Below are 24,530 nucleotides of genomic sequence, written 5' to 3' on the forward strand. Positions count from 1 at the left end.
AAACCACACTTCACATCTGAGTTTCAACAGCCTTTATGATCAATTAATACAAATAAAAGAGAGAGAGAAACTAATACAACGAGATATTCAACAAAAAATACTTCAAATTACAGAGAGCTAAAACTAATTACATGTGTCGAACAGTGATTTACAGAGCTATTACAGAATGAAACTGACTCACTGCTCAAAATAATATATTACAATAATAAAGTATTAAAAAACAACTAAAAAGACACTATTTAACTGATTCCTGGTGGCTAATTAAATAAATTAAAGTGAAAGTAGTGTAGGGAAATTATTTTCAATGGGAATAGTGAGGTTCCTGGATTTATAATGACACTTTTTCCCTACTTTTTGTACTTCTTACCTGTTTTTTCTTACTTACCTATGTTTTTTTCTTTTCTTTTATATACATTTGGAATGCACATAGAGTATGTTTAATTAAAGTTGCTATCATTATAGGAGCTAACAGGGTTCCAAATAAAATAAACAAAAATAAACAGCAGCAGCAGACAGTTATTTGGCTGAATGTAGGCTGTGGTGCAGTGGGTTGGTGTGGCGCAGTGAGCTACCACATCATGTGTGAGACTAGGGTTCAATTCCTGGTCTGGGTGACTATGCTGCACTCCAGCAATAAGAGTCCTTGGGGTAGACTCCGAACACTAGATTGGCCCAGGGGCTCCGAGTGGTCCAGCGGGCTAAGTGCTGCCGATATGAGTCCTGTCCACTACAGCCTGCCTAAGTGTATCAATTTTTTTCTAAAACCAAATACTGCATTATGTCATTCAGACAATTTTTAAAAGTAGGAGAGTAGTATAAGTGGTCTTGCCACCTTTGTGGTCAAAGCTACCACCTTTGGATCGGCTGCTCAAATTCCAAAAGACAGACAATTTTGGACAAAACCAAAACATGTGCGCATGTGTTGCTATTTCTGTTTGACACTTCTTGACTGTAAATGTGGTTTAAATATTCAATTCATATTTGTAGTAACCATATCTGTATATACTTTATTTTTTACTTTATTATATCTTTGCTTTAGCCTTATATTTTATATTCTATTTTAAATTATATCGTACAGTTGTGTTTAATAAGTTTGTGAAACCTTTCTGCAGAAATATGACCTAAAATATCATCAGATTTTCATCTCCCAAAAGTCCTTAAAGTAGATAAAGAGAGTCCAGTTAAACACATGAGACAAAATATTATACTTGGTCATTTATTTATTAAGGAAAATTATTGAATGTTACATATTTGTAAGTGGCAAAACTTCAACTCTGAGATGTTGGTGGGTTTCCTCACATAAACTGCTTACTTTAGGTCCTTCCACAACATTTTGATTGAATTAAGGTCAGGAATTTGACTTGGCCATTCCAAAACATTACATTTTATTTGGTAGAACAACTAAAACGTTCTTTTTAAGTCTCATCCTTCCAAAAAACGTTTTCTAATTTCTTTTTTTCCATAATTGTTCTTTTTTGTACTGCATTTTAGGATACTTTCCCTTTTGGATTGACTGACCTTTATTTCTTAAAGTATTTATTTTCTTTACTTTTAATTTTCCCCAATTTAGCTAGGCCAATTGCCAAATTTTCTCATTTGTTCTATTGGATTCTTTTTATTTGTGATTCATCAAAGCATTTCACTGCAAACTGTATTGTGTATGAAAATGTTTGTGACAAATGAACTATAAACTTGTTGATGGTTTTGAGTAATAGAATTCACTGTCTGTCTAAAGTTAAAATTTGTAACGTTGTCTCAATGGTAGATTTTGACTCAAACATGTGACTTTGATTTCTACCCAAACATGTGACTTTGATTTCTACCCAAACATGTGACTTTGATTTCTACCCAAAGTTCAATGTTTGCATACTGTTGACATTATAATTAACTACAATGATATGATTCTCTAATCGTATCTCCTGGTACCTGTATGTGACTTTGAGGGCAGCAGGTGGCGTCAGGCTGTTGTCTGTGGGTTCCATCCCGCTGAACTCTTCACTGGTCCCGTAACTGGCCTGTTTCCTGCCCAGAGTCTGACTAAGGTTCTTTGGTAAGATGGGTTGGTACCCCTCCTCCAGATCCAGAGTATAAACATTACTGTCCAGGTGAGGGACAGAACGGGCCCAGCGGTTCCGAGACGGACTCTTCTTTGGCTTTAGCTCTGAACAGATAATTTTTTATTAACAACATTACCAAGATGATTTTTTTGGTATTACCAACATTAATCACATAATGGCGACACTGTGCTGTGATAGGTTCAAAAGAGAAGGACCAATGAGTATCATCACCCAAATAATTATGAATCATTTACACTGATATTTTATATTGCATGTGTCTGTGTGTCCACTATATTCTGTTATCTTGGATGTGTTTTTGGACAATTATGATGATAATTATGATGTCTAAACTTCAGACATACTTTTCTTGGTGAGCATCTTCTTCCTCTTCAGAGGTCCGACAAGCTCACAGTCACAGTGCTGAGGAGGAGATCCGGGCTGGTACCGCTGGCCCGCACTGGCCATCAGGCCCTGAGCTCGGTGGGCATACAGACCAGCCATACCCTTACATTTATACAACCTCAGCATCCCCGAACTGTCCTCGACACACTGCCACTTCTACAGAGAGAGAGAGAGTGAGAGATTGTATGTAAAGATAGATATATATATATACTTGTGAAAAAAGCATTTGCCCTGTACAGATTGCGTTTGTTCTTTTCTTTAGTTCAAAGTTTGTCTCATCAATCCACAAAATATTTTGGGGATCATTCAGATGTTTGTTGGCAAATGTGAGACGGTCATTTGTGTTTCTTTTTGGTCAACACTAAGCCATGTCTATAAGGCAATGTTAAATAAGGTAGTTTTTTAATCCTTTATTAAAAGATGTAATACAACCAAAAAATTACATAGGTGTCCTGCACTACTTGTAGTAATGCAAGGCTGTGTGTACAGCTCTGGAAAAAAAATAAGAGACCACCTAAAATGATGAGTTTCTTTCATTTTACCAAATTGAAAACCACTGGATTATAATCAAGAGGAAGATGGATGATCACAAGCCATCAAACCAAGCTGAACTGCTTGAATTTTTGCACCAGGAGTGGCATAAAGGTATCCAAAAGCAGTGTGTAAGACTGGTGGAGGAAAACATGCCAAGATGCATGAAAACTGTGATTAAAAAACTGGGTTATTCCACCAAACATTGAATTCTGAACTCCTAAAACTTTATAAATATAAACTTGTTTTCTTTGCATTATTTGAGGTCTGAAAGCTCTGCATCTTTTTTGTTATTTCAGCCATTTCTCATTTTTTCAGATAAATGCTCTAAATGACAATATATTTATTTGAAATTTGGGAAAAAATATTGTCTGTAGTTTATAGAATAAAACAACAATGTTCATTTTACTGAAACATATACCTATAAATAGCAAAATCTGAGAAACTGATTTTAAACTGATTTTTGCAGAGCTGTGTATGTGTTTAGAAAGCTTACCTAGACTTTTAGTTAATGTGAGGATAGACTGATGGCTCACATGAGCCACTAGGGGGAGCTGACCACCAATATTAGCTAAGGTACCAGGAACCTTGGCTTGTAATGAAGACCATAAATATTTACAAATGTTAGGCCATTGGTTTTAATGGAGATGTTTAAGCTGGATTTAAAACCTGCAGGAAGGTGGGTCTCCAGGAACATTGCTGAAGACCACTCTAACTGTAGACCAATGATACAAAAAGTTAGAAACTTTCTTCTGAATGGTTATGTGTAAAACTGGACTAATAAACATTGTGAACAGTCCCCTTAACCAATTAGGAGTGCATGTATTTGGATACCTGTCCAGGCTGCTCACAGGAAGTCTGATACTCCGCCTTCTGGCAGAGATCTCGGACCCGCTGGTACTTGGGCAGAAAGTTCTCCTGGGTCTCCTCCTTCCCATCAGACAGTTTATGCAGGAGCTTCCTGTGGAGAAACAGGGAGACGAAACTCACACAAAACTCAAATACCATCCAAACCCAGCGGAGCACCAGCAAAACACTCATCAGCATCAGAAATCAGGGCAGATATAATCTGCTGTCTCTATATTACAAATGCTTTCAATAAGTTTCCTGATCATGTATTTTTTTTTAGACGGTCCAAGTGATTCTGAGTTCAGTTAAAAAAAAGCATGTACCCATGTACTCACCCTCTCTCTACCAGGAACGAGTCCCTCCATACTTTCCCCTTCTTGTTAAACTGAAACCTGGAAATACAGACATTTATATTTTAGAAACGAGTACTGTCAGGAGCAATACTAGAACCTAAGGTTTAGGGGTGCTGAGTACCCAACAAACCCCGCCCCACTTTTGTCATACTTACATTTTTCAGAGTATCAAACAAACTTCAAAATCAGACAAAGATAACCTGACTAAATATGAAAAGCACTTTTCATTTATTAAGGGAAAAAAATATCCAAATCAATCTAGCCCTTTGTGAAAAAGCAACACAATATGACAAAATCTACAAAGGTTACAGTAATTTCTAATTCTTTGGGACTATTATTCACAAATGGAGAAATCATGGAACACTAGAAAACTTTCTCATGAGTGTCTGGCTGACCACAATTATTCCAAAAGGGCATGGACAACTCATCCAGGAGGTCACAAAAGAACCCAGAACAATGTTTAAAGATCTGAAGGTCTCACTTGCCTCAATTAAGGTCAATGTTATTGATTTCATAATAGGAAAAAGACTGGGTGAAAATGGTCTCCATAGAAAAGTTCCAAGGCAAAAACACTGCTGACTTGCTGTAAAAAATGGAACCAGGAATTCTGCTGTTTACCAGACAATCCTGAAGGAGAATATCTGGCCTTCAGTTTGTGACCTCAAGCTCAGGTGTACTTGGGTTCTGCAGCAGGACAGTGATCCAAAAATAAGTTTGGATGTTTTTGTTTTTTTGCTTTAATAAATAAAATGATTATTTCTTTTGATATTTAATCAGTTGTTTTTATATTTACTCAGGTTATACATTAAGTTAAAATAAGCGTGTCTGTGTCTATTTTTGCAGATGTACCTGTTGACCGGCTTATCAGTGTCCAGCAGCTTCAGGATGGACTTCCCGTCCATGTCCACAGGAATGTCCAGTCCAGCCATGTCCAGCAGCGTGGGCGCCAAGTCAATATTGAGAACGATGTGGGGGTTACTGAAAATAAACAAACAAACAGAAAACAGACCAACTTTAACACTACAGAGACCCCACACAGCCACATTTACACACATACAGGCTGATCTGATCTGTACACTGATCTGTCTGATGGATTACTCACATGGCTCCCTCTTCCACATTGGGTCCTCGTATGTAAAAAGGCACTCGAATATCAAACTCGTAGGGCATGGACTTTCCTTTAACCAGACCGAACTGGCCAATGTGGTAGCCGTGATCAGACATGTAGATGAGGTAGGTGTTGTCTAGTTCGCCCATCTCCACCAGCATGTTATACACCTGTGTGACAAAGAGAGACACAAGCAGAAACTGGTTTTAAACTGGATTTTTCTTTACAGGGTTTTGAGGATTTGAACCACAGTTGGCTCATGCATTGTGCTCTGGTGTTTAGTCTGCTGGCTTATAACTTTGTGGACTAATTATTTTAGCCCGATAGATCGTTTCTGTCCCCCTCGTTGGGACGCTTACACTGTTTACCAGCAAAATGTCCAAAAGAAGCTCCCAGGAAAAAAAGGAAAAGAATAAAAGACGGCAAAAAGACAGAGATAATGTAATATGATTTTATGAGGAACACTTTATTTGTTGAATAGTAAAAATTCCTGTCAGATACAAAGTTTCTAGCTAGCTAGCTACAGTAAGTCAGCTACCTAGGCGCTTTTACTGTCTCTCTCTCTCTCTCTCTCTCTCTCATTCACTCGCTCTCTCTCATTTGTGTTGTTTCTCCTCCTCTCTCGCTCGCTCTGTCTCAACAGTGCAGTCTCTCTCTCTCTCTCTCTCTCTCTCTCTCTCAGATATTATGATAAAGTAAAAAATGATCTAGTCCTAATCTGCCAGACCTAAACCACACTACACTATTATTACTGTCCTCTCACAATAATACTGGGAAATTCCAGCATTAAAAAAATTAACCACAATTTCAATTCATTTTTAAGTGTTTGACAGCACTGATAAAATTTCTTTTTAATTAATCTAATGCTGATATTTCATAAAAAAAGAACTCAAAACACTAAAAACGGATCCAGTAATACTGTGTGAACTAAGATAGCTGTACAACCATCCTGCATTTCCTTCAGTTTACCTGATTTTGGCGCTTCATTAAGAACAAAAACAACAGCAATACTTTATCTGATTAAACTACAAATATTTTTTGTTCCATGCTTGATCTTCTATTATTCCATTAATTTTTGATGTTTTAGGTTTTTGCTGAGGTGTCATTTCAGTATTGGCATTAAGATATTGTCATGGCTGGACAGGACTCAGACATGCGCAGATACAAATAAGTATCTGCATAAATTAAAAAAAGTATGAATAAAGAGAGTGGTCAAAACGAGCAGGGTAAACACCGATAAACAGCAGTAAGAGTGAGCAAACATACTATAAACCATGAGTCCAAAGGTCATACACAGGCAAGGTTAGAATTGAGATTGCTTGAGTTAACACAAGAAATGGAAAAAACACTTAGAGTGGCAAAACAAACAATACTCTGCAATGAGTGAGTGAAGTGAGGGTGTGCACAGCTCGCTTAGTTCACACACACAAAAAATATTTGTAGTTTACGTGTAAATTATTGCTTTTGTTTTTGTTCTTAATGAAGAGCCAAAATCAGGCTCATTGTTTGTTTGTTCCAACAAGATCCAAAAGATGGAGCCTCTCATGATGACAGTAGGAGAAAAGCCAAAACATAGTTTATAATGAAGATTCATTGTTATTATGAAGTTAATAAAGGAGAGGCTATACAGAATGCCCAACCTCTTTATTTTTTCCATCAACCATACCGAAAACGTACCAAACCAAGGGGTATATACCGAGGTGTGAACCGAACCGTGAATTTTCTGTACTGTTACACCCCTAATGTGTACAGTAACTAACATTTTGAACATTGGATGACGCTGGGTGAAATGGGCGGGGCTTTACACCTTTTCCACGCTGTCGTCCACCGAGAGCAGCGTCTGCAGTCTCCGCCTCTGCAGCAGGTTGGTGAACTGCATGTGGACGGGCTTCATCGGGCCGGTGTAGCGCAGGATCCAGTGCTTATCTGGGTTGGGGGCGTAGTTGTAGCTGGGAGTTCTGGAGATACAATAATAACAGTGATGAGTTACAGAAGCAGATTCCCATGATAAGCTGAGTTACAATATTTAATAATAATCTGAAGGTGAACTCTGTGTTTTGGGGTGAACAGAGCAGTTTCCTCTAGAGTGCACCCCGCCAGTCACATGGTACAGAATGAAAAGCCATTCATGCTATTGTATTGGGAAATTTCATTGTTACACAGCGGTTATGTACTGTGGCCAATTTCATAATCCTATTTCATATCATAAAAGATCTGGGTATTGTCAGATTTCTTGGTCCTATGTTGATTCAATTAGCATAATATTCAATCATATGCGGCAGCTGCTATGTTCAGATTATTAATATCCAGTCTAGATTTTATAGTCTGACCAAAATATTTGAGATATTACTACTAGATAGAAGTTTACAGACATAAATGACTTAAATGACATAAATGTGCTATCCTCAGTGCAGTAATAATCAGATAAAACATACAAAACCAATAGGACAGACACTGAGAAACAGTGTTGCCTGCCTTTGTGATTCTGGGTGGACACTACTATTCACAACAGACAAGATAACTGTGGCAGCACAAATCAACCCTTTCCATCATCATACACTCATATACCAAATGTCATGTGACAGGAACTAGCAATGCTATTTTGTCTCTGAATGTGGATGTGATTTTTTTGTGATGTGAGTCGCTTGTCTGTTCACATGGACTATTCTTGCCAGATGCCACCAATTACCATCATTACTACTCACTGTGCTGTCCACTATCGGTGGTACTATTAGCCCTTTATGACATATTCTTGTTACAGAAATAATGCTATGGATGGAGGAAAGTTAATTGCCTGTCCAACTTCAGAACTGGAATGTTTTGTTTACCTATTCATCCACTATAAGGCCTCACTTCAAATCCCATAATTCATAATTAATATGTGCATGTTGGCCAGTGTTCAACCTCACTCAAAGTTGCAATGCCGTTGCTAGGTGGTTGCTAATAGGTTTAAGGTGGTTGCTATGGTGTTGCTTAGTGGTTGCTAGTTGGTTGCTAAGGTGTTGGTTGCTAAGATGAGTTCACATTGGTCAGTAAAGTATCCCAGGTGCATGCAAAAATCTGGTTGCTATGGTATGCTCTGGTTGCTATGGTATGCTATGGTATGGTCATTGTTATGGTGTTGCAAAGTCGTTGCTGATTAGTTGCAATGTCGTTGCTAAGTGGTTGCTTATGTGTTTAAGGTGGTTGTTATGGTGTTGCTGAGTGGTTGCTATGGTACAGGTGTGGGGTTGCTAAGATTAGTTCACACTGGTCAATAAGGTATCCCAGGTGCATGCTAACATGTGGCTGCTATGGTATGCCTGGTCATTGCTATGGTGTTGCAAAGTTGTTGCTAATTAGTTCCTAAATTTTCTTCGGGATCAAAAGTATCTATCTATCTATCTATCTGTCTGTCTGTCTGTCTGTCTGTCTGTCTGTCATATACTGTAGTCCTATGACTGTTGGTGTGTCACTGGCATTTTACCAACCCACAAATAATCTAAAACAAATAGTCAATGGCAAGCAAAATAAATAATAATTATTATAAATAATAATTCAGTCTATCAACAGTGAAACACAGAAAGGCTGGAACTAACTATTTTCCGTGTTGGAATAACAGTAAACATTATTGCGTTTAATCTAGTTGCTAAGTGGTTGCTACATTATCCATCCATCCATCCATCTTATACCTGACACTCGTCACTACGGTATCATAGGTGCATGTGGCTATGTGGTTGCTATGGTATGCCTGGTCATTGCTATTGTGTTGCAAAGTCGTTGCTAAATAGTTGCAATGCTGTTGCTAAGTGGTTGCTAATATGTTTAAGGTGGTTGCTATGGTGTGGCTAAGTGGTTTCTAGGTGGTTGATATGGTGTTGCTATGGTACAAGTGTTGCTTGCTAAGGTAAGTTGCTAAGTGGGTGTTCATGTGTCCAAGGTGGTTGCTATGGTGTTACTAAAGTAAAATGCTGCGATGTCAGTGTTAAGGTGTTGTTATGTGGATTCTATTGTGTTGCTATGGTATTGCTAGAAGATTGCCAAGTGTTCCAAAAGACAAATTTTGTATACAAGTGCACATCACACAATCAGACAAAATAAAGTTGGAACAGTGTTGATATCTCAAAGAGACGAGACATGCAATATAGATCTGAGCAAATCTTGTTCCCATTCCTGTGGAGAGGGTGCCCACCGTATGGATGTTAAGTTATGTGAGTGTGATCTGTGTGCTTACATGTGCTGAGAGGCGTTTGGGAAGGCAGCGCTGTACTGAGGAGCTGCATCCTCCGGACCATGAGGAGCAACGTGGCTCAGAACCATCATCACGGGTCGGTGCGGGTACAGTCTCTTAGACATCCGGAAATAGGTGATGCTGTCATTCGTGATGATGTCAGTGAGGTAGTCCTGTAATATAATAACAGAGTAGAGGTTTACAGTCATTTTCAATCAATTTAAATTAATAATCACAGATAAAATAGCTCATAACTGAAGACCAGTGTTACTCTCAGACATCAAACACACATCATATCAAAGAGCAGAACGTTATCAAACTCTACATAGCGAATTAAAAGTTAGCAGTTAGCCATTATAACTAATCAGCCATTTGGGTTTCATATTAAATGCCCACACGCCAGATAATCATATTTTTAAGACTATTTTTGTTGCATTTTCTAGATAATTCTAAGTTTTAAATTCCAAATATAAATATATACATTTTGTTAATATTTGTATCTAATTTTAAGCCTTTTATGTTTAATTTTTACAGAATAACTTACAGCTCTGGACAAAATAAAATACCATTTTGATTTTACAAAATTGAAAACTTCTGGAATATAATCAAGGGAAGATGGATGATCACAAGCCATCAAACCAAGCTAAACTGCTTGAATATTTGCACCAGGAGTGGCATAAAGTTATCCAAAAGCAGTGTGTAAGACTGGTGAAGGAGAACATGCATGAAAACTGCGATTAAAAAACAGGGTTATTCCACCAAACATTGATTTCTAAACTTTTAAAACTTTATGAAGTTCATTCATTTTACTCAAACATATACCCATAAAAATAACAAAATCAGAGAAACTAATTTAGAAATTAAGTGGTCTTTTAATTATTCTCAGAGCTGTATTTCAGTATTAGAGTGCAATTACTCTTTATATAGATAGATATATTTTTGTTTTGTATTATTTTGGTGAATATTAGAGATGTAAGTAATATACAGTATTTACAGCATCTGTTACTGACTGATATTTAATACAGGGAGCTTTAAAGTCTGTGTCAGTTATTCATTTGTTTGCTCCTCAGCTAAAATTCATTTACATTGTACAGTTTACATTACTTTTTTTTAGCAAAAAGTGATGAATGTGATTAGAATAGAGAATTAGAATAATTAATCACATAGCATTTAATAAATTCAATTATTTTTGAATTATTTACATTTTTAAAACTTTACAGCACTAGTAAATATCACTCTTAAGTTTTCTGATATGAATACTGTAACAGAATCACAGCTCAGCGTGAGATCAGTAACAGGTGGAGATCAAAGAGTCTTAAGACTGGGTAAATCTGTGCTCTCTATAGATGCCGTCTGTTTTTAGCCAGGGTGCAGAGAACAGTACACTACTGATATCACAAAATACACTGAATCCTTAGACTTAAGCCTGATTCACACATGCACAGAAAGCCAGAACCTTTTATGAACAGAGGACTGTATTTGTGAATGTACATGACTGAATCATTTGTACCGTATATTACCCAAACAATTTAAACTTTTTTTTAAATTGTCCCCATTTTCTCCCCAATTTTGCTCAGGCAATTACCCAACCCACTCATTACAACTCCCGCTTTCAATTAGTAATACCTCAACACACCAGGAGGGTGAAGACTAGCACTCAGAGGAAAGTGCAGCGACTTAGTTCCAGTACATCAGCTCACAGACGCCTTATGCTGCGAACATCACCTTTTAGTGATGTGGAGAGAGGGCGCCATCTACCCACCCGGAGGGAGCAGGGCCAGTTTTGCTCCCTCTAATCACCGGCAGCTTGATGGCAAAGCTGCATGAGCGGGGGTTTGAATCTGCGACCTCCCACTCATAGTGGCAGCGCTTTAGACCGCTGGACCACTCGACAGTATATTACCCAAACTTCATCCTGCCAGTGCCCTAATGCAAGGTCCAGGTAATGTCCCAGTGAGCCCAGGTGTCAATAGAATGTTCTGGAGAATTCAGAGTGGATCACGCCCCCTATACCTAAATCATGCAGTACATTTCCTGTTGTGAAATAAACATAAACAGAGCCAGATAATAAAAAAAAAATAAACCTTGGGGTACTCCATCCCATGCTTTTCTCGCACTCCATTCCTGCACAGAGTGTAGTTGTAAAAACGAGAGTTCTTCACTAGCGCCACCCATTCTCTCCAGCCTGGGGGAATGTAGGAGCCGTTGTACTCATTCAGATACTTCCCGAAGAAAGCTGTAAATAAAAAAATAAAAGATCTGAAATTAGCAGGTTAAAAAAACTAAACCACACAACCCAACGGACACACAAATTCCCCAATTAAAGATGAGGAACAGATTACAGACACATGAACATATTAACAACACATGAACACATAGGAAGTGGCAGAAGCTAAGTTTCTGTATATGATTAAATATATATTTGACATGTTTGTCAACCACAAAGCGTCCCAAATTTTAGTTGAGACGATTAACCCCCCACTTACTAGGACTCCTAAAACTCCTTAAACTGAGATGCTACCAAAATGAGTGCCCTCCTCTGATACATATGAAGACTCTGCCTCTTTTCTATCTGCCACCAATCAATGCAGTACGAGACAGCCAACACATTTAAAGGAATGTGTTGCTCTTATACATCAAGCAACAGATGCCGGTTCTGGCCAGCATACAGCTGTAAATCAACACAGCATCACTAGACAGCCAACACACTATCAGAGCATTGCTGGAACATTACCTCCAGCTACTAATGGGCAAGTAGCACGACCCTGGATTTGAACTTGCGATCCTTGGATCATGGTGTCAGCATTTTAGTAGTCCTAAAGTATTTTAATCTAAGATATAAATATAAAAACTTAAAAGACATAAATGACTGGACACTGACCGGTCCTGTAGCCTGAGTTATTAAGGTGGACAGCGAAGGTGTGAGGCTCATGGTGGGCCTGCCATGATGGAGACGAGCAGTTCTCATTGTTGGTGTAGGTGTGGTGGTTGTGCACGTATTTCCCAGTCAGAATGGAGGAGCGGGACGGGCAGCACATGGGCGTGGTGGAGAAGGCATTGGAGAAGTGTGTGCCACCCTGCATCATTATACGCCTTGTTTTATTCATGGCCAGCATAGAGCCTGAGGAGGGAGAGAAGAAAAAAGAGAGAGAAGAATAAGAGGGAGGAAAAGAGATAGATAACTGTCCTAATTAACAGAAACAGCATAAATATCACCCCATAAAGGGTGCAGTGATAGAAGTGACACCAGTACCACGGATAATTCATCACCACTTCGGTAATGAAAGCCCTGTAGGGTCGCACTGTGAGGAAAGATCACCTGTTTGGCACATTCAACACAACCATGCTTCCCCAGGCTGACCGATACCACTGGACAGAATAGGTGTGGTGCCAGTTTCCAGACTGTGCCAAACAAGGTAATTTCCTTTATTTGTTTATGTTCGAATTCTGTAATGACACTGGCATGGCTCACCCAGCTCGATATCCTGGTCATCTGTGAGGATGAGGATGATGTTGGGACGGACATGGCGTCTGTCCTTCTGCATACGGGACCTCTGTCGCTGGCCAGAGTGGTACAGTGAGGCATCAGAGAGGAAGAGGAAGCCCAGGAGGAAGAGGAGTAGGAGGGGGAGGAGGGAGGCTGGTCTCCACCCTGCCATGGCTCGGCCTAGCTGGTGCCTCCACCTTTAGAACCCGTCTTCAGTACTGTAGTACCGTGCCTGGATCTGTCAGCTCTCTGTAATCATGAACAAAACAGAGAAACAGTAAGAATGGGGATATATCTCAAAACTATAACTGAAGACTTTATAGCTAAGTTAGTTTACCCTGCAGACATTTTGGCAACACAACCAAAATACTCTAAACTCATTGCTTTTTGAATGACATATGTTACATCACTGATAAAATCTGACAAAAACTTAATGAACAGTTTGTAATGGTTGGATTGTGATTTCCCGACTTGTTATGGCTGCTGCGCCTGCGCACATCCCACTTCCCAAAGCATGCTGACTTTCCACACAAGCAGCAAGCTGACTGGCTCTTTTTGATAAAAGACGGGTCACAAGAATTCCCATTCATACAGCAGTTACTGGCCTGTCTCCTCATTAATAAGATCTCTGCCCTGACACACTGTGATCTGAGAGATCCACAAGTATCTAGTAGACTATCAGATGGAGATTAGCCACCCAATAATAAAATAAAACCTAGGTTACTCCACTATACAGATCAAACATTACATAAAACAGATCAAATTTTAAACCTGATTTACACAGAAATTAAATGTGGAAAAATGATTTAATTGATTATGTACCAAAATTTTCAGATGCACTGGATTATATGGCATACTATCTATTTTCTGGTTTATTTTCATACATAACACACACTGGATTATAAGGCACATTAAGGAACTCTGTAGTAAGGATATCTACATCGAAGTGCACAAGGGTGTCGACATTTTTTTCTTCTAATGGGGAAGCTAGGGGAAGCAAGTACAGTAAACAAAACTGTAATAAAAAAAACATTTTCTTTTGAAGTCAAATGAGTGCTGTTAATCTACACAGATTTCTCTCCTGAAAACTGTTTATTTGGGTAAGTGAAGTGCTTCCCTTCATTTACAGTAAGCCTAGAAGGGTGAGCCCTAGCTGCGGTTAGCAGCACCACCTAGCCCTGGTTAACAGCACTAGCCAGCCACAGTCAGCAGCATAGAAAGCCATGGTTAGCAGCGCTAGCCAGTTCAGTTAGCTGCGCTAGCAAGCCCCGGTTAACAGCACTACCCAGCTGCTTTTAGCAGCGCTAGACAGCTCGGTTAACAGCGCTAGCCAGCCCCAGTTAGCTGCGCTAGCAAGCAGCGCTAGCCAGCTCCAGTTAACAGCACTAGGCAGGCCCAGTTAGATGCGGTTAACAGATATTTAATCCAGTGCGCAATTAATTAAAAGGCACACTGACAATTTTTCGGGAAAATTTAAGTATTTTAGGTGCGCCTTATAGCCGGAAAAATATGGTATGTATAAAATTATCTAAACTCCTACATTAATGAATCCCCTCCAGACAGGCATACATAGCATCACATCATTATCAGCTGTTTTATTAATAGAAAAACGTTAATTATTGTCTAAATTAATATTAGATCCAATAAATTAGCAAACCATTAGCAAACCTGAAATGGCCTGAAGAACAGATACTCCATGTATAACAGCATATCTTCCATGTTCTAAATGACTGGCTATTACAATACAGTTTGATGTTTGTGAACAAACGATAAAGTGTCTATATTTATAGGGAAATAAGAGCTGCGGCCCCACCTCTTACATCACAGCGCATATAATTAAAGTCATGCCCACCTGAGGTGGAGCTTCATAATTCAAGCAGTTGCAGGTCAGTGCTGTCAGACTGGGGGGGAGGGGTTTTAATCTGGTTATTTGGATGTAATTTGTAAAGTCACACACTGATCTAAGGTCAGGTATACACTGCACCTCACCTGCCCTATCTCTCTGTCCCTTTTTCTCTTTCTTCTTCCTCAATGTAATCGAGCTCATTATTGCTGTTAATCAATCATTAATGATGCCAAGTGGGGGAGCAGTGTCTGTGCCCCAATGTAATGATCAGTGCAGCTCGGCACACGGCTGCCAGTCGTCAGGCTAATAGCACTGGGCTCCGGGCCAAATGATGCCCAGCCAGGGGTGAACGAGGGCAGAGGTGACAGGCAGAGAAGAGTGATACCAGAGGAGACGGGGTGATGCTACTGGATCTGACAGGAGGAGGCTGGGATACAGAGAGCAGAACTGAGAACGGATCAGTTTTAGATATCTTTTTTCAGTTTTAAAGTGATAGAGAATGTATTTATTGAGCAGTTCAGAGCCAACGGAAGTTATGACACTAACAGCAGGACCTCATGTGGTTTCAGGCAATAGCATCACTTGTGCTGTGAGCTGATGTTGAAGTTACAGCCAGAGCTATAGTGTAAAAGCTTTAAAATGAATTATATCTGCAGTGCTGATACATTTGCAATTGCTGTGTTAGTAGAAAATTAGAACATATAAAAGTATGAAAATGAGTAAACTCTGAATTGCTCCTTACGAACACATTAATTTGAGACTTTTTACTATTTACTATTATTTGTACTTTCTACTCCTTACATTTTAAAAATAGCCACATTACTTCTATTTAAAAATTCAGCTCATTGCTCATAAAAAAAAATTATCCAGATAAATCTCAGACAAGAGTCCATAAATCAATATTTGGTGGAATAACCCTTATGTTTAATCACAGTTTTCATGCATCTTGGCATGTTCTTCTCCACCAGTCTTACACACTGCTTTTAGATAACTTTATGCCACATCTGGTGCATACCAGTTCAGCTTGATTTGATGGCTTGTGGTCATCCATCTTCCTCTTGATTATATTCCAAAGGTTTTTGGAGAAATCAAGGAAAAACATCATCATTATGTGGACTCATTTTTTGCCAGAGCTGTATATTCAACTGAAACAAGAAGCCTAGTGCACCTGAAATCCCAAAAATATCAACATTAACATTTTAATACAACATTATAGTCATTGGGTGAAAAGCTTGAGTTGATGCTTCAACTTTGAAGGAAGTATTTAAACTCTAGTATGTATACTTCTACCTGAATAAAGAATGTGAATACTTTTTACACATTTTTATACATATAGTATTTAAATCAATAATACAATCAGAAAACTCAGGTCAGAGTATGTTTGTTTGAGTCCCCATTGGGAGCTTGACCCGGTCAATCAGTAATCACAGAACCTGAGGTGAGCTCCAGCCAGGCTTATTGAGACTCACACGCTCTCTCACTTCAAGTGTTCAGACTTGTTTAATACAACACTGTATATTACAGTCTATTAAATATTACAGTTTGTAATATACTAGCTACATCACTTATTCAGTTTTTCTATTATGTACAAAGTGTTTCCCTTCAGTGTTCTGCCTTTATGATCATTTTAATAGATTAATCAGTGTCCAAATAATTCATAACATTCTAATAAAAGATTGGTAAAGTGAGAGTGAGACTGATTAAAGAGCTGATTAAAATGATGGAGATTAGAGCTATAATAAACCAACGGTACTTTTACTATATAGGTACTTTTGAAGGTCATTACCTTTGCACTTTTAGTTTTAGGTTATTTAAGTAATATAAATACTGTAACTCAAATACAGGGTTTATTACCCCCATCCCCCTGCCCCCAACACAACACACACATATCTCTGGAAAAAATCAATTTCTGTATCAGTTTCTCTGATTTTGTTATTTTTAGGTATATGTTTGAGTAAAATGAACATTGTTGTTCATTCTATAAAATATGGGCAACATTTCTCCCAAATTCCAAATAAAAATATTGTCATTTAGAGCATTTATTTGCAGACAATGAGAAATTGCTGAAATAACACAAAAAATGCAGAGCTGTCAGACCTCAAATAATACAAAGAAAGAACGTTTATATTCATAAAGATTTAAGACTTCAGAAATCAATTTTTCAACACTGCTTTTGAATTGAATGAAACTTTATGCCACTCCTGGTGCAAAAATTCAAGCAGTTCAGCTGGTTTAATGGCTTGTGATCATCTATCTTCCTCTTGATTACATTCCAGAAGTTTTCTATTTGGTAAAATAAAAAAGAAAACTCATTATAAATGGTCTCTTATTTTTTTTCCAGAGCTGAATATAACACACACACACACATATACAGCTGTATTCACTTCATGGTAATGGAGGTCTGTGCAGGTATTGTTCTCTGTGGGGAATGGATGAGGTCTGACCCTAGGGGTCGGCTGTTTTAAATTCGCCGGCCTGCCCACTCAACAACAACCCCCCACCCCCCAACTAACCATCCCATCATCCACCCCCCATCACCTCATCCTCCTTGCTTTTCCTCTCTGCTTCTGTTGCCACTCCCTGAGTTGGCAGCGTATGGCAGAGAGGCGGGCGGTGAAAGGAGGCGGTTTACCCGTCGGTAGGTGAGGAATCGGGCCGCAGTGTTCTGGCCGGGAGAGACGGTGTAAACAGCACCAATTAGGAAATAGCGAGTACCCTGGGAAAGCAGAGCTGGCACCTCTCCACCCTTTTACAATAAAAAAAAAGAGGGAATTCCCAAAACACTTAAAGCAGAATAACAAGAGAGGGCATTACCCACTGCCAGGCACAGACTGTCAAGCATGTGCAGTTTAAACCTAGATTTTAAATCTATAAACAGAGGTTTTAATTAAACGCTTCTCTGCATGTTTTCTATACCAGGCTTGAATGGTTTCAATTAAATTTAATAAAAAGCTAAGGTTGGACTGTTAGTGTTTGTGCTACCTGTTAAAATATTGGTTATCAAGAATGCGTTCCAGCTTGAAGTAAAAAAGCCCCATTATCCTGCAACTCCCAATTTTTGTTTGCATCCTTGGCTTGGTTTCTTTTAAAGTGGCAGTCTGTATTATTTTGTTTTTAAACTGAAAACAGAAGCATTTCTGAGTGAAGAAGGAATAAAATGTTCTGTTCAATGGTACCATTGTGCTGGAACAACCATCTCTGCAAAACTTAATATATATTTATTCTAAAAACTGGGGTGTTGGGTCACTTTTCGCTGGATTTCTTCTTCTGGCCATGTTAAGCATCTTTACGACATACATACAGCCTCTAAAAGAGGATCCGGCTCAGTTTTACTGAACTTGAGCAGCTGGTGGAACATTGGAGACTCCAGAAGGGGAAACTCAGAGCTCAGCATCTCATTCACTTAGAGTAAAAACAAAGTGTGTAGTTAAAGTGAAGTTTCAGACTGAGCACTCTCTCTCTCTACCTCTGACTGAACATAACCTGGAATCGGATTTATTCGCTCTGAAAGGAAACCACATCACACCCGCCCAGTTTAAAATGATTCCACCGCATGCTCTGTGCAATTACCCATTCTCACCAGAGAGGGCCCTACATCAGGAATAACTTACGGACATCAGCTTTAAGGAACAATCAGTCAAGCTCATGTGTTGCCAGATTGACACACAATAACAAGTGAAAACAAGTCTTAATCTGTAGTTCTGTGTTTCAGTGTCCAAAATACCCATCTCTTTTATGCTAGCAGTGGTAAATTACCCAACTATGGTTAGCAACCTTACTGAAGCTTAGTGATTACCTGTTCATTCACAGTATGCATGCGGTTGACTCTACCTTCCTATGTATGGCTACATACCATACGGATTACTATAACATACTGCATAGTTCAACTAAGAAAATACTGGCTAAATCTCTGCTGACACCAGCTGCCAGTGCTTAAACTCAGCATGTTACCTTTATATCTGATGGTACACCCTGATCATGTTATGAGTTACAACAGAAAATATTTAAACTTAATTCTTAACCTTTTTCATTTTCCTTTGACGTTGCAGGGGCGCCCTCCTGTGGCTGTGTGCAGACATTTCTTTCATACGTTTCATAAGAAGCACAACACGGTTATAATTCTTCTAATTTAGGGACTTCTAATTTAATTTAAACAGAGACATCAGCCCAAAGACTTCTCTCACTATTCCACTTCTGAAACTAATTACTCACTGCTGTCATCCACTTTCTTTCCTCCTCAAGTAACAGTTACATAAAGTCAAATCTGGCTGTTCAGACTCTATCTAGTGAATAAAAAAATAACCCACTGTATAATAACAATCTTTACATCTAAACAATTATTAATTCAATACTGTGTAAATCAAAACTGAGAAGTATGAACGTTTTCCTACAGGCCTATTCCACCGTGGGCGTGGCTTTAGCCTTTGTGGCTGGTACAGAAGAACAAGTGATAATGGGTTATGACAGGAACGGTTTGGGTAAAACGAGGCAGTGTATCAGATGTTTATCAGATCTGATCTGCCAATCCATCCGCCCGTCTGTCCATTAGCGCCGTGTTCCTGTTATTGACACTGGATGCAGCGCTGTCAGCAGAGCTCAGGAGGTGGAACCGGAGTGGCGGTGCTGGGAGTGTCAGATATGAAAGAAGCAACAACGGTTCTGCTGCAGAAATGATCCACTGATCAATAGTCTAACCCAGTGGTTCCCAACCTTTTTCTTCAGGGACCCATATTTTTACCATTGTAAGCTTTGGTGACCCAACATAACCCATAGTGGAACCCATAGATAACTGTCGAACCTCAGGAGAACTGTGGAACACATGGAGAACTGTGTGACTCAATCGCACAAAAATCCTGGAATGACTGATATCATCCAGTAGAGATAAGGTAGTGAATAAATAAGAGTATGAAATGATAATGCTAGAGATATTTTATGAAGGTAGATGAATTATGGATGCTGGGTGGAGGGAAGTGTGCCAGACAGAGGGGCATCTCTGAGAATGACAATGAAACGGGAATATCATATGAAAGGTCTCATTTACATTCAGGCACATCCTCCAGGGAAGAGGAGTTTGAGAGAATATGAGAGAATATTTAATAAATATATGACAGCTTTTATACCTCTTACTGTTTAATCATCTTTCTGACTTATGATTCATAATAATAAACCACATGAGAATTTCGAGTTTATCTCCGAGGGAAACATGGGTTTGGATTACATGTAAAATATTTGATAAATTATTATTTTATCCTATTCTAATAGTTATACAGACAGTGTACGAAACTGCAGCACTGTGAGGTTGTATAGAACTAATCCCAGTATAATAAAAATATATAAATAGACACCTGCAGGGTGACAGTCCTACTGTTAGCATCACGGTTAACCTACCCCCACCCTACTTAGTCCCTTCGTTAGCATCGCTGCTAATCTACCCCAACCCTACTTAGTCCTTTCATTAGCATTGCTGCTAACCTACCCCCACCCTACTTAGTCCTTTCGTTAGCATCGCTGCTAACCTACCCCAACCCTACTTAGTCCTTTCGTTAGCATCGCTGCTAACCTACCCCAACCCTACTAAGTCCTTTCATTAGCATCGCTGCTAACATACCCCAACCCTACTTAGTCCTTTCATTAGCATCGCTGCTAACCTACCCCAACCCTACTTAGTCCTTTTGTTAGCATCGCTGCTAACCTACCCCCACCCTACTTAGTCCTTTCGTTAACATCGCTGCTAACCTACCCCACCCTACTTAGTTCTTTTGTTAGCATCGCTGCTAACCTACCCCAACCCTACTTAGTTCTTTTGTTAGCATCGCTGCTAACCTACCCCAACCCTACTTAGTTCTTTTGTTAGCATCACAGCTTATCTGTTCCATCGCTGCTCCATAACACCGCCAGCTGTTAGCATTCCAGTATAATATAAAATATATACTTAAAGGAACAACCCTGCTCAGTCCTACTGTTAGCATCACAGCTAACAACCCTACTTAGCCATACTGTTAGAATTGAGGCTAACCTTGGCAACCCTGCTCATCCCAGCTATATTTTAATTTATTTTTATCTATTTATTTTGCTGTACTTTAATCTACTATTGCTTTATGTTCTTTTTTCTGTAACTTTGGGAAGAAGAGTAATACAATTTCAATATGTTCTGTACATATGCAATATTTTATTGCATTGCGTCTAACTTACTTTAACTCTGCTCTGCCCAGCTGTTAGCATTGTGGCTAACCTACTCCAATCCTGCTTAGCCAACATACACAGCACTGTGTGGTTGATCACTGTCTACTGGAAAGGGGCTAGAATTTTACAGGGTGTGGCTAACTTGTCTGTAAACTTGTCTAGACTGGCTATAAACACTGTAAAGAGTTTACAACACACTCACAAAGGGGGTAAGCCTTCATTCTCTCTTCAGGAGGCTTTTACTTGACTACATTTTACTTTACACAGAAAGAACCTGCTAACCAAATGTCAATGTTTGACTGATGAACTCAATATATACCTTAATATATACCCTAGTACTACTGTTAGCATTGCGGCTAACCCACTCCAACCCTGCTCAGCCCAGCTGTTAGCATTGCTGCTAACCTACTCCAACCCTGCTCAGCCCAGCTGTCAGCACTGTGGCTAACCTACTCCAACCCTGCTCAGCCCAGCTGTTAGCATTGCTGCTAACCTACTCCAACCCTGCTCAGCCCAGCTGTCAGCACTGTGGCTAACCTACTCCAACCCTGCTCAGCCCAGCTGTTAGCACTGTGGCCAACCTACTCCAAACCTGCTTAGCCCAGCTGGTTAGCATTGCGGCCAACCTACTCCAACCCTGCTCAGCCCAGCTGTTAGCATTGCGGCTAACCTACTCCAATCCTGCTCATTTCAGCTATTATCATTGTGGCTAACTTCCAAATGTAAAACGCCAATTTCTGAAAACATCGTAAAACTATACAGTAACATAATAAAACATCAAAACATCATTCAGGTAACGCTCTACTAACCAAAAAACTGTGTGTCTGCTGCGTAGTCATTAAAGGGTTAATACTGGTGAAGGTCACATGCCTCTGTTCCGGTTCTACGTCTTCAGTTCCTCAGTGGTAACGGGTTCTGGCATGGCTCGCAGAATCTGCGCTCCGCCCGTCATTCCATATGCAAACTTACCACACAGTCCGCTTCAGTTTACCAACAAAAGCATTGGCATTCAGATGCTAATGGTGGCACAGCAGCCTCTTTCAGGGGGGAAGCCTTTCTCTGGCAGACAGGGGGCTTATGGGGGGGTTTAAGGAGAATCATTCAGATGAATACTGTACATCAGCATCTAATGGCTGATTTGGGATGCTCTCGGGAACCTTTGGCATTCCAGCACCCCTCCTCCACCCTCTACCCCCTGCATCCCAGCACAGGCATGCACAGATACCCCCATTACTTCAAAGCTACTCGGCTATAATAAAAAACCTGCAGCCACACCAGCACAATCATATAAGGATGGACACCCGTGCAGTAAGATTAGTTTAACCCTTGTGTGGTGTTCGGGTCTGTGGGACCCGTTTTTATTTTTCATCAAATGATACTAAAAAAATATTTTTTCTAACTCAAACTCATTGGCATTGGCTCATTTTTTGTGAAAAACATATATCAAAACACATTTTCGATAAACACACACTGTACACCCCCCCAGACACCCCCCCCCCCCCCCCATTTATATTACATACAGTATGTTCGGCCAAGGGCTAATAAACATAGCTTCATTTGTAAATTTGAAACTAAACAAATGTTCTACTCATATCTTGAGTTTAATTCATTTTCTTTTACATTTTATTAAAAAACTAATAAAAAAAGAGTAGCACTTTTTGAAAGAAATGTAACATAAGAAAGGTAAAGGGCAAATATTAACCATGTAAACTGTTTATATTGCTTGCAATTTAGGTGAAGCAAGCATGTGTAAAGCATTTTAATGTAAAATTGCTTAATTTTGCTGAATTAAATACAAGTAACAAAGTAAACGAGTAACAAAAATATGAACACCACACAAGGGTTAAAAGGAGAACTCTGGTGTAAAATGGACTTTTGGTTTAGTAAAACATGATAAAAAGTACTTACCTTTGACATTCCGAGATCCAGAAATTTTTAACAGTTTATCCAAACACCCTTCAGAATGGGTGACACAGAGCATAATTCGTCCCGATTAAATCGCTTTTTCCGCCATTATCCAGGCCAAAGTAGCTCCACACCTCCTTGCTAGAATCCGGAGAGCCCTGACATTTAAAACAAGGCATTAATTACTTAAAAAGTTCATTAAAAAACACTGTTTACATCCCATAATGCTAATAATGCTAGCTTCAGCTCCATGCGCCGCCATCACTGTAGACTCTACATAGCATAGCAGTCGGCACCAGGAGACAGGCTATACAGAGTCTATGTATATATGTATGTCATCAGTACAGTGATTAAGCTCACGTTATGGGATGTAAATAGAGGTTTTTAATAAGATTCTTGTGCACTTTTTACATTAGTAATGCCTCATTTTAAATGACAGGGCTCTGCAGATTCTAGCAAGCAGGTGTGGAGCTACTTAGCTGGATAACGGTGGAAAAAGCAATTTATCAGGGCAAATTATGCCCTGTGTCACCCGGTCTAAAGGGTGTTTGGATTTCAGAATGCTGTAGGAGAAGAAAGGTGTGCTATTTATCAAAGGTAAGTACTTTTTTATCATGTTTTACTACACCAAAGGACCATTTTACACTGAAGTTCACCTTTAAAGGACATTAAAAATGCAAAACGTTTTTTATGCAATATTACTTTTTCTGATCAGCTTCACACCGCATTCACAGTTCTGGACTTGATTTGATCAGTTACATTTGTTATACTGTCATCTGGGAGCATGAGGATCCCTTATGTTAAACACTAAGAGCTACAGTATGAAAAAGACCTCTAGGCTTGTGTTGTGTCCCATTACTTTTGTCATGTCCATGGAAACTAAAGAAAGCTGCACTGACTGTGGAACATCTGTGTGTGGTTCCTGCATTGAACGTGGATGTGATCATTATCTGATGGTGAGCCGCCATCATTACCACCAATAACACCCACTGTGTTCTCCACTGTGGGTGGTAAAACAAGCCTTTTATGGGGTAATCCTGGTAGACATGCGATGCTTTGGATCGAGGAATGTTACATATCTGAGCAACTTCAGAAATGGAATGCTTCATCCACCTGCACCCATTATCAGACCTTACTCCAACTCCCATAATTCACCTGGCCTTGCCATGAGCACACTGGCCAATGTCCAACCTCCCTCACAAAATAACACCCACAACATTTGCAGTCGTGGGAGTTCCCAAACCATCCCCTGAAGTAACACTATATTTATACACTACCATTCTAAAAAATTAGAACACTTTTCCCTTTATTTTTTGCCATTTAATCTCTTCAGGTCCCATCAATACCTGGAAATGGTACAAAACCCAGTGCATACAATTTTGCGGTAAACTGCCAGGACCTTTAAAAACGATTTATATTGTTAAGTGTATTGTAAAAAAAAAAACTTTTTAGCAAACAATTAATTGGTAAAGAGCTTTGGTTTTAAATTTACAAAGCATTTGTCTGTAGTGCAGCAGTATTGGGACAAATTGTGTTACCTCACTCTCCACTGCAGCATTTACACACTTACACACAGCACATTCACACTTTCATCATAAT

General features: G+C 39.3%; 1 protein-coding gene across 2 annotated transcripts in view; it reads right to left on the reverse strand.

Moving 5' to 3' along the window:
- The window catches only part of sulf2a (sulfatase 2a), a 74,986-nt gene that overhangs the window by 13,692 nt on the left and 36,764 nt on the right, over window positions 1–24,530 (reverse strand). For both annotated transcript variants that reach the window (XM_022682654.2, XM_022682653.2), the window contains exons 2-12: window positions 12,983–13,246; window positions 12,392–12,631; window positions 11,595–11,746; window positions 9,514–9,683; window positions 7,108–7,258; window positions 5,295–5,470; window positions 5,042–5,170; window positions 4,175–4,231; window positions 3,825–3,951; window positions 2,420–2,615; window positions 1,927–2,161 (exon numbers count right to left, since the gene is read on the reverse strand). In XM_022682654.2, the coding sequence (XP_022538375.2) occupies window positions 1,927–2,161; window positions 2,420–2,615; window positions 3,825–3,951; window positions 4,175–4,231; window positions 5,042–5,170; window positions 5,295–5,470; window positions 7,108–7,258; window positions 9,514–9,683; window positions 11,595–11,746; window positions 12,392–12,631; window positions 12,983–13,169 (1,820 nt within the window). In that variant the 5' untranslated portion in view covers window positions 13,170–13,246. The remainder of the gene's footprint in view (window positions 1–1,926; window positions 2,162–2,419; window positions 2,616–3,824; window positions 3,952–4,174; window positions 4,232–5,041; window positions 5,171–5,294; window positions 5,471–7,107; window positions 7,259–9,513; window positions 9,684–11,594; window positions 11,747–12,391; window positions 12,632–12,982; window positions 13,247–24,530) is intronic.

Source organism: Astyanax mexicanus, chromosome 24 (genome assembly GCF_023375975.1).
Source record: "Astyanax mexicanus isolate ESR-SI-001 chromosome 24, AstMex3_surface, whole genome shotgun sequence".
In the NCBI taxonomy this organism is placed as follows: domain Eukaryota; kingdom Metazoa; phylum Chordata; class Actinopteri; order Characiformes; family Acestrorhamphidae; genus Astyanax; species Astyanax mexicanus.